Here is a 14,203-nt window from a genome sequence, read left to right on the forward strand (position 1 = left end):
GACAAAACTCGTTCTGGTAATGCCACGACTCCTACCACCTGTTTCAGCTACTGGTATTCGGTTGTCGGAACAAAACGAACTGCTGAATAAACACTTCTTTAAAGCAAAATTAAAACGGAGAATGAACAATCAGCCCAGATCAGAAATTAAAAACCAGTATTTTGAAATTTTTACAATTTCGGCATTTTGAATTTTTTTAATAATGCCCTAACGATTAATTAAAGGCACTTTCGTAAATTAATAGTTTTTTTTATTAGTGACATAATGGCGGTTTTTGTCGAATTCTTTAAAAATTCAGAAGAAGTTTTTATTAAAATAAAATTATAGGAGAGATTTTTATGATTGTCAGAAACTTCCGGAAAGGTTTTTATATTTTAAATTAGGACAAGCTCAAGAGCGTTTTATTTTGAAGAATAAATATATTCTCATTAGTACACAATCAAAGAGAAATATGAACTATTGGTGCTCAAACTGCCAAACACAAAGAATGAAATACGATTAATCATTTTGCTTACATATGTACAACAGATTGCACTTGGAGAGGACACGCGTCCTACCCCTTGCTAGTAAAAATCACACGATGGTCCAACATGAAGAAGTAGAAGGGTCGAATATCCCCGGTAACAGATACTTCCTCCCGTTGACACCCTGCGCATTGTAGCTTGCACCCGTGCTCGGGTCCAGCAATAAGTCTCCGGCGTAACCCGGATAAGCGCCCTTACCGTATACTCCCGGACAAGCCGAGGCCGCTTCCATGGGCGCATCGCCGGAACCCTGGTAATATCCATTCCCGAAAGGATTAGTTACAGTTCCGGCCAAAAGACTGGCTACATTTATGACCATGCCATCCAAGCCCACGTCCTCATTGGGCGCACCCAACGGTGGGGTTTGTGGTCCGTAGATGGGCTGGTGGAATGGCCACGCGCATTGACCCGGGCACTGAATCTCGGAGTTGCCAACCCAGATGTAGGCCGACTTCTTCTTCGAGTCCGAGCCATGAAAACCGCAGCTGCTCATACAGAACCCCTCCACCGCAACGTCCTTCGCCGTCAGAATGATTACGAGACTTCCGAGTTTGGGATCGGCTTTCTGGACCAACTCGGAAATCTGGGATCTTTTCAAGGTTTTTCCCATAGAGTACTTCTCATCGATGATTTGGTCAGATAAAATGATCCGAGTCCCCTTCTTCCCGGCATTCTTCATGTAGGTCTCGATGGTTTTCCACCACTGAGAAACCGAAGGTGCTTCTGTAGACGAGGAAGCCTTTTGTTGTTGTGGGGTAAGAGAGACCAAAAAGTCTGCAACAATGGATTTCTGAGATGGGGTGAATTTACCGTACCACAGAATAGAGACAGGGAGTTCTCCTTCGAGTAAAGCTCCATTATGATATGTCAGAAGCATAGGTGGTGGCTGGTAAAGAGCTGTGAGCTTTCTAGCTCCAGAGCACAGATTGGTGAAATTGGGATGAATGAGTATGATAAGAAAAAAGGTTGTTTTAAAGGATTCAGAGAAACCCATTTCCAGCAAAGAAAGAAAAAGGGTTTGACAATCAAACGGAACGAGAGAGAGAGAGAGAGAGGCGTTTGGTCTGTGTTGGTGAGAATCAGATGGGATGTGTTGTGAGCTTGTGGGGTGAGAGCATGCGAGTATAAATAGGTGAGTGAACTAGCTAGGCAAATTGGATTCCTTTTGGTAGCTGACTTTGATCTTACTTCCTCTGTAGATGTAGCTTCGCTAGTTGAAGAAATAATAAAAGAAAAAGAGAAAGAAGGGGGTCACGAGGATTCAGAGAGATGACAAGTGAGGGAGGAATCTGGGTAGCCGACCCTGTTTTTTAATTGTTTTTTGTGCAGAGATTTTGGATTTTGGTTGGAGAGGCTGGTTTCGCAGCCGCTGATTTGCATGGAAAGGGACGGAAGTGGGATTGGGCTACATGTGTTTGTGGGAGAGGCAGCCTCCTGTGCACTTTCGTTGGTATCATCTTTTATCATTACCATTGTATAAATAAGCTTAGTAACCCAGAGTAGATGTCATTGGGCTTATTTCTTTCAATTTTTTATCTTTGCGGATCTTTCTTTAAAGCTTAAATCTAAGATTATCTACTTTCTTTAAGCCTATAATTATAATTATTTTAATTATTTCTCATTACGAGGGAGATAGAAGGCCGGCCCGGCCCATGGGTGATGGGTCCACCTAAGTTGGTTCAATATCCCACATGCTTTGCTGAGTGCTACGAACTATAGTAGACGAACACGTAAACTGACACACGCACAAGTGTCTCAAACGGAATGTGGATAAGTGTGCGGTAAGTCTACGGTCTACCGTACCGAAGTGGAGCTTTTGGCAGCAGAAAAGTGAGGTCTGTAAGGTCTTGTGAGTTGTGACTCGTGTACCTTGTGCGTGAATCGTGGTTTTTTGTTTTTTGATAAAAGAATGAAAATTATATTAGTGAATAGTGAGGAAACAGGAGATACAATCATACAAAGTCCTTATTTGGGCCTAGCTCAAAGGATCCAGCCCGGCCAAGCCTGAAAAAAGACACCATCGTCCATCAAGGCATCAACATTTAAGCTTCTTTGCGGCGAGGTGTCTAAATCAAACTCGCTTTCAAGGAAGAGACAAGACTCAAGAGAGTTCAGAGTTCAGTTAACACCCAAATGCCCATGGGCCTGTTTTGAAGTCAAAGAAAGAGCATGTGCACAGTGCACTTGGTCATGACCCGACCCTTGGTTAACCAATTGGTAGGGTATCCGTAAAGGCGTAAAATGTAAGCAAGCGTAGAGTGGGCCTATACGTTAAGGCCCAAATTTCGTAGACTAAAAGCAAAGGTCTAAGAAGAACTAAGAACATCGCAGCTCTGGCTCTTGCATGTACACAGAAAAGTCCAATGAATGATACATTATAGAAATGGCCTGACTGTAGGAATCCAAATTAACCACCCTTTTCTATGTATTATTGTTGTAGTAACTGCTGATATTGCGCAATCTGGGCATTCCTACCTGAGAAGAAGACGGTTCTTAGGAGATTTGTCCAGTCGGAATATTTCGATGCTTAAGTTAGAATGCTGGAGAAAGCAGTAAAGAGTGCAAAGAAGGCTAAGAGTGCAGGTCGCACTAGATCACTGAATATTCGAGATAAAGTTCAGATATGTTCAAGATATATCTTTTCCCCTTCGACCATGGGGCTCTTAAATATGGGCGTTCTTGTCAAATCGGGCGTAACCACCACTGGACCTCTATCGCAGTCGTTATCTGCCAGGGCTGCACAGGTGACCGTTGCAGAGTATTACCCAATCGGATGAGTGACACGTCCCGGAAGGACAGACACGCCACCATCTATCGAGAGACATGGGTGCAGTCTTGTCGGGCTGTCAGGGACTACGCCGTCGGTCAGGAGACGTGGTGCAGTTTGACAGGTACGGTCTTGTCAAATAGAAGCTTCCTGAAAGCGTTGCGTCGCTTAGTAGTGAGTTGCTTTGCAGCGAGCTAACCTTGTAGCGGGCTGTCCTGTTGCAAGCTACCTTGTAGTGAGCTCTTAGGGGTACTTTGAGGTGATTCCTCTTGAGGTGGTCCTTGAGGCAGTTTTCCTGCCTAAGCATTGGAGCGAGATGGTTATCCTATCTCGCGAGCTGGGATAGACTTGTCTTGGAGTATTCCCTTTTAGCACATCGGGGGTCCTCGAGCTCGCGCTATAGCGAGCTCACCCTATGGCGAGCTGTCCTACGAGCTCATTACTTAGTCGCGGTGAGGCTGTTGTGCTGAGCTGTTACTTGTGTTGAGTCGTGTCCACGTGTCACCGTCCCAAGGGGCCGGGTCAAATCACCCTCCATCAATTGCCAGCAAATGCAAATAAAGCATTATAGGGAAAATCACAATATATAATAAATTAAACTTGTTTTCGATTCTAGAGATTCTAATTCAAAACGACTCCATTGCCAATACTCGGTGAGTGCATCACGTCTGGAGATCGGCTTCAGTATGTGCAAGCTCCGTTCGAACATTGTTCAAATAGCCTTGCATTCTTGCATTCTATACAGACTGCTTTTATGGAGCTTGCACTAATTGAATCCGTTTTTACACATCTGATGTCTGTTGGATATCCAAATCTCTATGGCAAGCAACTAGGAAATTTGTAATCCAGCAATAATCCAGTGGCGTTATTCAGGTGTACACAAAGGGGTGCCCACAATTCGAGTTTCTCACAAATTATTTGAGCTCGGTTCGTGAAAAGTTTGACTTGGCTCGGTTTAAACCAAGATTCAAGTCGAGCTCGAGCCTAATATATAGGCTCGTTTGCTAATCGAGCCAAGCTCAAATCCAATAAAGCTTAGCTCATGAGGCTCACAAGCCTAGTATAACAAATAATTTTTTAATATATATACATATGTATATGCATATGCATATGCATATATATAATAATATTTTTATTTTTATGTATAATAGTAAACAATTTTTATAATTCTTACTTTTTAAGTAAAATAAAAAAATATATTTGTATATGTATAGCCGAGCCGAGCTCGGACCTATAAACTTTGAACCGAGCCGATCTTGAGCTCGAGCCTAACACAGTTTCAGTGAGTTGAGCTCGAATAACCAAGTATTTGGTTTGGCTTGGCTCAAATCCACCCTAGGTACACATATGTAGATTTGACTGCAATTTAGTTAGATTATAGTCGCATGATTTTATCTCATGTTTCTACTATAACGAGTTAGAGATGTCACCAATTGAACCATGTATTGGCAATTTGGCATCATTTGTGCTATATACATGCGGCCAAAGTCTCATCTATTGGTAGTACTATGGCAAGAAGGATGAACTCATAAGCCCACTGCCACCTGAAAAATTCGTTGTGTATTAACACCATAAGGCTATATTCGTTTGATAGAACATAAAAGAGAAACAAAAAAAGTAGAGGGGGGAAATTCTCAACAAATTTTGTGAAGGCAAATGCTAGTATGTAGATTAATCATCATGTGATAAGTGATAAGGGAATGAAATGTTGTCACACAACCCTCCCTTTATATTGGCTTATTTGCCACTTTATAACATGGGGTCCCACTAAGGTGTCGTTTAATAACACTGAAATCTGGAATCTGAAAAGTGTAAAAGCTATTATTTAGCTCTGAAGTTTGAAAAGAGGTATACATGCTTTTTTGTTTACCAAAAGCTCTAAACAAGTAAGGTTGTTTGAGATAGATCAATCCTTCAACATTTTTTTATGAGGGCAGATTTGGCCCTCCAATGAAATTATGACACTTGGCACCTCACAGCAACTCTCCAAAGAGCTCACCAAGGAGCTCGCCACCAAGGAGCGAGGCAGCTCGCCAAGGAACTCACCAAGGAGCTCGACAACTCTCCAAGGAGCCCACCAAGGAGCGAGGCAGATCTCCAAGGAGCTCGGCAGCTCGCCACCAAGGAGCTAGGCTCTCTCCAAGGAGCTCGCCAAGGAGATCGGCAACTCGCCAAGGAGATCGGCAACTCGCCAAGGAGCTCGCCACCAAGGAGCTCGGCAACTCTCCAAGGAGCTCGCCACTAAGGAGCTAGGCAGCTCTCCAAGGAGCTCGGCAGCTCACCAAGGAGGTCGTCACCAAGTAGCCACCAGGGAGCTCGTCGCCATAGGTAGCTCGCTACTTGCAGGGTAGCTCGGTACAGAAGAGCAGTTCGGCATATCGCAGGAAGATCTCTTGCCTAACAATCGTACCTGACAGATCTGGTGGCAGCGCCCACATCTCTTGCCAGGCGGCATCGTGCCTGCCATCTCTGAAAAGCATGGCACGCCTGACGAGTCCGTACCCTGCAGCAGCAGCCTGCACCTGCCACCTCAGTCCTGGCAGTAATGGCTAGGGCAGTGGCAGCCTGCACCTGCCACCTCAGTCCCTGCTCTCTAGCTCTCTCATTCCTCTAATATCATCTTCAAGCCCTCTACAATTAGAGTGCTAACTTAGGCATCGGAGAGTTCCCGCCGGGTAAATACCCCCGGGCCCCCTGGTTCAGTTCTTGGAGGTTCCTTAAGCTCCTGCCGCCTACAAAGAGGAGGAAAGATGGAGTTCCCGTAGGTTCCTCAGCTCCCGCCGTCTACAAAGAGGAGGAAAGATGGAGTTCTCGCAGGTTCCTCAGCTCCCGCTGCCTACAAAGAGGAGGAAAGATGGAGTTCTCGCGGGTTCCTCAGCTCCCGCCGCCTACAAAGAGGAGGAAATATGGAGTTCTCGCAAGTTCCTCGAGCTCCCGCCGCCTACAAAGAGGAGGAAAATATGGAGTTCTCGCAGGTCCCTCAGCTCCCACCACCTACAAAGGAGAGGAGATCACCTCATGCAGAGGGCAGTCGGGTCATGCTACACTAGGGAGCTCCACCATCCTCTGAGATACAGGCCGCCAAGGAGCATGTCAAATGACGAGTCCACCAAGGTAGCTCACCACCAGGGAGCTCAGCATAGCTCTCCCCCGGGCAGTTCGCCATCAGGGAGCTTGGCATAGCGCAGGCAGCTCAGCATAGCTCTCCCCTAGGCAGTTAGCCATCAGGGAGCTCGGCATAGCTCTCCCCCAGGTAGTTCACCACCAGGGAGCTCCACCATCCTCTCCTGTGAGCAGGTCAAATGATGAGGTACTTAGCCAAAAAATAAAAAATTGGTACGTGACTAGAAACAGTTACATCAATCTTAAAATGGTGGATTCTACCATTTTAATCCAAAGGGAAGAGTTTATCCAACCATCTAATGTATTGAGGTTGAACAAGTCAAAATAGCAAATGGTTGGTGGATGCACCTTCTGCAAGGAACCACTGTCGAGGTCATTAGTAGATGCCATTGGTTCTATGAAAATGAGGTGAGAGTTCCCAAAGGTGTTAATAGTAGATGTCACCAACTCGTTGGTTTTATAAAAATGAGGTGACAGTTCCCAAAGGTGTCAACACAGAGATGCATACTTTGCTCGTGCTTCTTCAGCCCTAGGAAGTTTGTGCCTTGGAAAAGCAATTGCCTGGATGTTACGGTTCAGCACAGGCTTAGCCTTGCCTACGCTTGGCAGGCTTACGTTAGGGACATGCCCGTCATTTTCGCCTGTAAGATTTTTGGGAGAACTGATGTCATCTTCAGGCAGACCACCAGAAGCTTAACGTACTCTTTGAGGAGGGGTGGTCGACCTCCTTGGGTGCCTAACCTTGGCACTCCTAGACCTTCATCCCCTTGCGGGGCGGCCCTGGTTAACGGCTATCATGGCTACCAGGGTTCCTCATGGGCGCACACTTGCTCATGGGGACAGTGTTGGACCGGCACTGCGCTACCGATACTCAAGGGAGGCTTGGCATGCGGGCCTGGCTCAAGCATGTCCCTTCACTTCGCCAGCCCCTTGCCCAAGCTGAGTGAGCTACCCCGTTGCCCTTAGCGCACGGGTGTGTTCCGGCCCAAGCGGTTGCCTATCATCATGGCACACAGGTGCCTGTCATCATCGACATACAGGAGACCCTTCACATCGGTGCCAAGTCACCTTATCGGCGCATGGTCGCCTTCCATGATGGTTGTCCCCCTTTAGCACGTAAGCGGCGCCTCCCATGGACCGGTCTGAGCCAGGAGAGTGCCCCGGCCATTGGACTTGAGGTCATGATCCAGTGCTACTGACGTTGGTGGAGCCATCCCATCGGGCAACTCCTAGCCTCTAAGCGCAGAAAGGCTTGTCCTGGCCTGCCTTGGCCAGGACGCCGCACGGGTTTCTTCCGCTGCAGAACTACCCCCGTGACAGTTGGTATCAGAGCAAGTTGGCTAATTGCAACAGCAGTTGGTTTTCAGCAGATTAGCCCAGAGCCAGTTGAAGCGGTCATTTCGACAAGCAGCATTTTGTGGGGTGCGGTCCCTAGTCACCTCCACCCAGGATCGAGCAGAATTCAAATCAGGCCTGGCAAGAGGCCATTTCATAGTTCGTGTCCCCATTCCAATGACACTAAAACAGCTTCCCTTGCGGTTGCAGACGCTTTGGTTGTTGTCCTCATGCGGTGGCAGACGCGTGAGCCTTGATAGGAATGTGGGTACACTACCTGAGCAGAATTCAGATCAGGCCTATCAAGAGGCCATTCAATGTTCGCGTTCCCATTCCAATGACCCTAAAACAGCTTCCCTTGCGGGTGCAGACGCATTGGTTGTTGTCCTCATGCGGGGGCAGACGCGTGGGCCTTATTAGGAATGCGGTTACGCTAGCCGTTGGAGCATGGCGGCCCTACACCGGCAAAGTTTCAAGTGGACATGCTCAGTTTTTAGGTTGAACACTTGCAGCAGCAGAAGCTCATCTTAAGGCGAGTGCATGTTCGGCAACTCATGGGTAAAAGTTGCCACACTCGCGTTTGAAGCGGTCAGGTCTCCTTGAGGCAGCAGCAGTGGGGCCCCCTCGGAGTGAAGATGTAGCCCGAGTCGGCGTGGCGAAGCGTAGTTTCGAGGGCCCAGAGAGCATAAGCCATGGCTAGGTTTGAGTAACCCGCGCAGGGCGAGGTGAAGTCGGCAGGCCAGCATGGTGAAAGGGTACCCGTGTCATCGCCAACATGAGGAGTAGACCTATCAACGTGTTCGGTAGCATCACAGAAAAGCTACCATGAAGACGGTTGAGCCTTGAGGTAAGATGATACATGGGGCGGACCTCCGCGAAGCACCACACACATTTCTTCGAGGGCCCTTCTTTCACAGTCAACGGCATAGCCATTGCGCGGTTTGAGTAACCTCGACACCGGGGGTGAAGTCCAGGCAGGCCGGCATGGTGAAATGGTTCCGTCCCCATAAATGGACACCAATATAGGCAAGACCCGGGTTGGCCAGGCGAGCCCTGAACTAGCAGAAGAGTGGATGGCGCGGGACTCAAATGCCCATTCACGGAAGGAGTCATTGTCGAGGACGACAATGAATTGAGTGGGGGAGCCTGTTACGGTTCAGCACAGGCTTAGCCTTGCCTACGCTTGGCAGGCTTACGTTAGGGACATGCCCGTCATTTTCGCCTGTAAGATTTTTGGGAGAACTGATGTCCTCTTCAGGCAGACCACCAGAAGCTTAACGTACTCTTTGAGGAGGGGTGGTCGACCTCCTTGGGTGCCTAACCTTGGCACTCCTAGACCTTCATCCCCTTGCGGGGCGGCCCTGGTTAACGGCTAGCATGGCTACCAGGGTTCCTCATGGGCGCACACTTGCTCATGGGGACAGTGTTGGACCGGCACTGCGCTACCGACACTCAAGGGAGGCTTGGCATGCGGGCCTGGCTCAGGCATGTCCCTTCACTTCGCCAGCCCCTTGCCCAAGCTGAGTGAGCTACCCCGTTGCCCTTAGCGCACGGGTGTGTTCCGGCCCAAGCGGTTGCCTATCATCATGGCACACAGGTGCCTGTCATCATCGGCATACAGGAGACCCTTCACATCGGTGCCAAGTCACCTTATCGGCGCATGGTCGCCTTCCATGATGGTTGTCCCCCTTTAGCACGTAAGCGGCGCCTCCCATGGACCGGTCTGAGCCAGGAGAGTGCCCCGGCCATTGGACTTGAGGTCATGATCCAGTGCTACTGACGTTGGTGGAGCCATCCCATCGGGCAACTCCTAGCCTCTAAGCGCAGAAAGGCTTGTCCTGGCCTGCCTTGGCCAGGACGCCGCACGGGTTTCTTCCGCTGCAGAACTACCCCCGTGACATGGAGGCAGAGGGTCTGAATGATTGCACTCTAATGTTTACAACTAGCAAGGGTCTTGGCAGGAGAAGGTGTTCCTTGTGGTCCACCATTAACGGAGAGCTTTATGAAGTGAGAAATTGAAGACATCATTGGTAGAGTTGCCCGCATGGAGAAGGAAGGCTTGAAACTTTAACTTGGAAAGTGAATTAGGGCTTAGATTTGAGTTTAAAAAAAAGTAATTTTTTGTCATTTGAGAAAGGATAAGAGGACATTTAGGACATTTTATCAGCTCTAAATTGACTCTGACTACATTAAGTGGCTGGGTGACCTCTTGCCATTTCAGGTCTGTAAATGGCATTCATATACACCTTTTAAGACGTGACCCCAAATGTCGCAAGTTTTTTGAGCGCTATCAAATACCACTCAAGTCCCACAAAATTAGAGGCTCAGATTTCTCCCACCACGTAAGCCTCCCCCTCCCAGTATAAGTATTTTGTTAAAGTTTTAAAAACTTTCCTTTGGAGTCAGTTCCAAACATTGCTTAAAGGGCTATTTGATATCAGCTAAAAACATTGAGTTTGAAAGCTTATTGCTTTATATGTTAAGAGGTTATGCATAGCTGAAAGCCTGAAACTGAAAAGCTTGTAAATTACTATACCCTCTAAATTTTTATTGTTTAATTCATTTTAACAATTAGAAGACAAAACAATAGGGGTCCATTTGATTCACAGTCAGAATTGGAATGATCCATTCTCATAATCTGTTTGATATAGAGCGGAATAAAAATGAGAATTGGAATCAATAGAAATAGAATTTTATTCACAAGAAAAGGGATAGAAAATGACCATTTCCTCAAACGGAAGAATATCATTCTAACAATAATAAGAACAAAATTCCAATTCTACCCAATCAAACACCATTGAAGAAAACGAGGCCTAAATTTTTCACTTCAATAACCTCAGCCGTCCTTAAACGGCCTTTAAACTAGAACTCTTAAAAGAAGAAAAAGCTTTGGATTTCTAAGGCACCAATAGCGGGCGAGTATGGTAAGAAAGATATCAGTATAAAAAATATATGACCAATAGAATTGAAATTAGCATAATTAGTGCAGTATGTGGGCAGGTATGATAAACGATTTTCTTTGGAAATGTAATTAGAAATAGGGAAACATGAGAGGAAGGACGTATCAATGATCTTAGCTTAATTTAGTGGAGCAGTTTATTTCGGATAGATGTAAATAATAAGTAATTAAAGAAAATATGCAAATAATTAAGAATATTTGAGAGTTAGAGTTAGTACGTATACCACATTACCACCAACACACAAAAAAGCTTTTTTTTTTCATATTCCAAATTAATAGGCCCTAACCAGTAACTAAGGTACATGACCATTGACCACAAACAATAATAGCAATTACAATATGCAATTAAGCGTCGATGAACAGGAAACCCGGCCGGCAGGAAGTAACATGTGGCAAGGCCTTGTTCTGTTGTTGGGGGTTGTGGTGGAAAGGCCAAGACCAAAGCCCACAGGCCCACAACGTTTTTCAGGTCAAATTTTCTTATGATTATAAACCATTAACAGACCTAAATGAAAAAGTAATAATTAATGACTTAATGTACATGACTCTATCACTGTGGTGTGTGGGGTGTACGTACGTACATACGTAGTATGGATGCATGATGCCCATGCTCATGGTGTAATTTTGAAAGAGAGACGCTGTTTTTGTTGGTCATCACTCATCAGAGACAATCTCATCCACCTACAAGCACCGAAGCTGGCACGTATACATTAATAATTAATATTTACAGCAGGATGATCAGGATGAAGCCTGCACTGCACTGATTTAACATTTAACAATATGCAATAGCAGCTTACCAGACCAGGCCTGCTATTTGCTGCTTGCTGCTGAATTTGTAACGACAAACACCAAATAGTGCGATGCCACAAGCACAAACCCTTATTATTATTATTATTAATTTGAGTTTAACTTTAATTAAATGAGATGATGTCTATCGTTGTTACCTATATAAATATTTTAGGGAGAATAACGATTCAGTTCAGGGTCAAAATTTGTAGGTCTAAAATACAGTTAGAATAGGTATTAGTTTAGAATTGATGCTAATTTACGAACCGATATTGATGCATAAAATGTGGACTGTTTATATTTTAAATGTTTATAACTCTGCAGTGAAAATTAAAAATGTACATTAGACCTATCCGTACTTTTTTGTATGCTTAGACATATAAATTATATGATTCACTATTTAATTAATAAGATGTAGGAAACTATGAAGGCAGAAGCAGTAGCTAGGGCTGGCTTTTTTTATAGCCATCTACATACAGCCTTGGTCAATAAAATTAAGCATGAACAAGATGCAGGGAATAGCGATATTATTCCTCTGGTCCCCATAGGTTTTATAGCTAATAAATGCAATGTTCCTCCTTGGCCAAGGCCTTGATTCATTATATATATTGCTTAACAACTTAAATAATAAGCAAGGGAGAGACGAGGGCTGTATCTCGGAAACAGTAAAACAGAGCTACCAACAACAAGGACATGAAGTGATTGAAACTCAAAAACAATCTCCTCGTGAGTGAATAGTATTAGTATGAATGGTATCTATCAAATGGGAAAAAAATTAAAAAATAAAATAAAGAATTCCCTATGTAGTATGAATGCACAGTTGTGCAGTTGAATTGAAGGCAGGTGAATGTAGGAATCCGCCCATCCCGGCCACCAGACACGCCGAGGCCTTGATTCAAGTGTATAGGGATTTGGTGGCATTACAGGTGGCTACCTATTAACAAATGTAATCAAGCACTCTCAATTATTAAACAAAGTCAAAATATGGGTCGCCAGTCGTCACTGTTTTTGGGATAACGTACAGCTTCTCGGTTCTCCCTCCTGCTTGGACCTTGGGGGATTGCCCTTCCAACTCAATATGAATAAGCTTCATGCATCATATATCATTTAATTCCTTTTAATTTTTAATAATTCCTGTTTATTTTTTAAGTTTCATGCATATACCATTGCAAAATTAGATCTGCCTACCACAATGCCACATTTTTTTTCTCCAATCTCAGAATTCTTAATGAGTACAGTGGGCTTTGATTAAGCCATTATAAAATTTGGAACCAATGCCGTTCCTCGTACCACACCTTTAATATTATTTCCAAGACTTGGTCTGATAAAATGTTTTTCAGAAAAAAACATTTATTTCCACAACAGCTGAATAAAATCTGCTAATATTTATATCTACATAAAATTAATATGTATTTGCTAGTAGAGTTGATGCAACGCTGTATGTTTACTAAAACATTAATGTAGGTTCAAGCCTAGCATACTACAAATACTTTTGTTTCTATGTTTTATTATTAACATATAAGATAATGGTCATTTTTCTGTTTAATTTATTAATGACATTTCATATCTAAATCCAGTGGGTAAGATTTGATTTGAATTTATATATTAATAGATTGAATTTTTTTTTTTTTTTTGATACATGAAAAGATATTAATGGATTGAATATTAGATCCGTTTAAAACTCAAAATCAGGTGCTTAGGAAATTTTGTTAGAAATCTTTTTTTCCACCTTAATTCGTTAATTATTTATTTTTTTAATTGAAATTTCAAAGAAAAGAAGTTTTCAACTAAGATTAGACTGTCAAGAAAGCAATGAAATTGCAGTACCTAAGTTAATTGGTTTGGACCGAAAGTCAAACATCTCCCCATAAACTCACAGTAATTTTTTTACAGTATGTATATTCTAAATTAATTAATATTTATTTGTTTCTAAAATTTAATGATTTATGTCGTATATTATCTGATAATCTCGTTGTGTGTCTATACACTATAGTCTAAAGAAGATATGGGTTTGCAGTCCAATGATCATATGGATCCAGAACAAGATGGGCTTGCAGTCTAAAGTTTGGCAACTGTTCGGGCTCGGGCCCATTCAAAATTTGGAGTTCTAAATACTATTGAGTCCATATCAGGATTCATGCATAATTATTGGTGAGAGGTGGAATCTACTACCAATAAAACACCCCGCCAAGATTGTCCCAATAGGCCCACGGCAGTCTGCAGCCGGAACATATCCCTTAGTCATTGAATAGTAGATGTTCTCGATGTACGGCTATAATGACTGATTGGAACGTTATCGGCACCGTATGTTGGTAGCTGATCGAACTCGATTGGTGATGTCAATGATCAACTGCCAAATCTGCAAGAATAAATTGAAGAAAAACGGTCGACTTTGCCGCTGGTTTGAAACGAAAGGCGACAAAAGAATTTTAATTTCACCATATGATAAAATTATTGAAAGAAAATGGCTAAAGATACAAATTAAAAAGGGCGTTAGCGAGTGAAATTTGGAGAAAGAAAGAAAGAGAAACGACTCTATTGCTCGCTCTCCGAAAAGCCAAGTTTTCTTTTCTCCAATCACACGCAAAAGCTGATGAAGCCCGTCTCTCTTGTACTTTGGAGCGCTTCCAGTTGGCATCTATTAGCTTCGTCCAGCTGGATTCTGCTATTTCTGGTTACTCCCATCCCTGTCACCAACCACTGATTCGC

The 14,203-nt window shown here is 44.1% G+C and overlaps 1 protein-coding gene across 1 annotated transcript; it reads right to left on the reverse strand.

Moving 5' to 3' along the window:
* Positions 1 to 472: 472 nt before the first annotated feature.
* Positions 473 to 1,893, reverse strand: LOC104604623 (protein PHOSPHATE-INDUCED 1-like). The gene has a single exon (XM_010269064.3). The coding sequence runs from the start codon at positions 1,516 to 1,518 to the stop codon at positions 574 to 576; it is 945 nt and encodes a 314-aa protein (XP_010267366.2). The 5' UTR covers positions 1,519 to 1,893; the 3' UTR covers positions 473 to 573.
* Between the last annotated feature and the right edge of the window lie 12,310 nt (positions 1,894 to 14,203).

Source organism: Nelumbo nucifera, chromosome 5, assembly GCF_055504915.1.
Source record: "Nelumbo nucifera cultivar China Antique chromosome 5, China Antique-T2T, whole genome shotgun sequence".
NCBI lineage: Eukaryota > Viridiplantae > Streptophyta > Magnoliopsida > Proteales > Nelumbonaceae > Nelumbo > Nelumbo nucifera.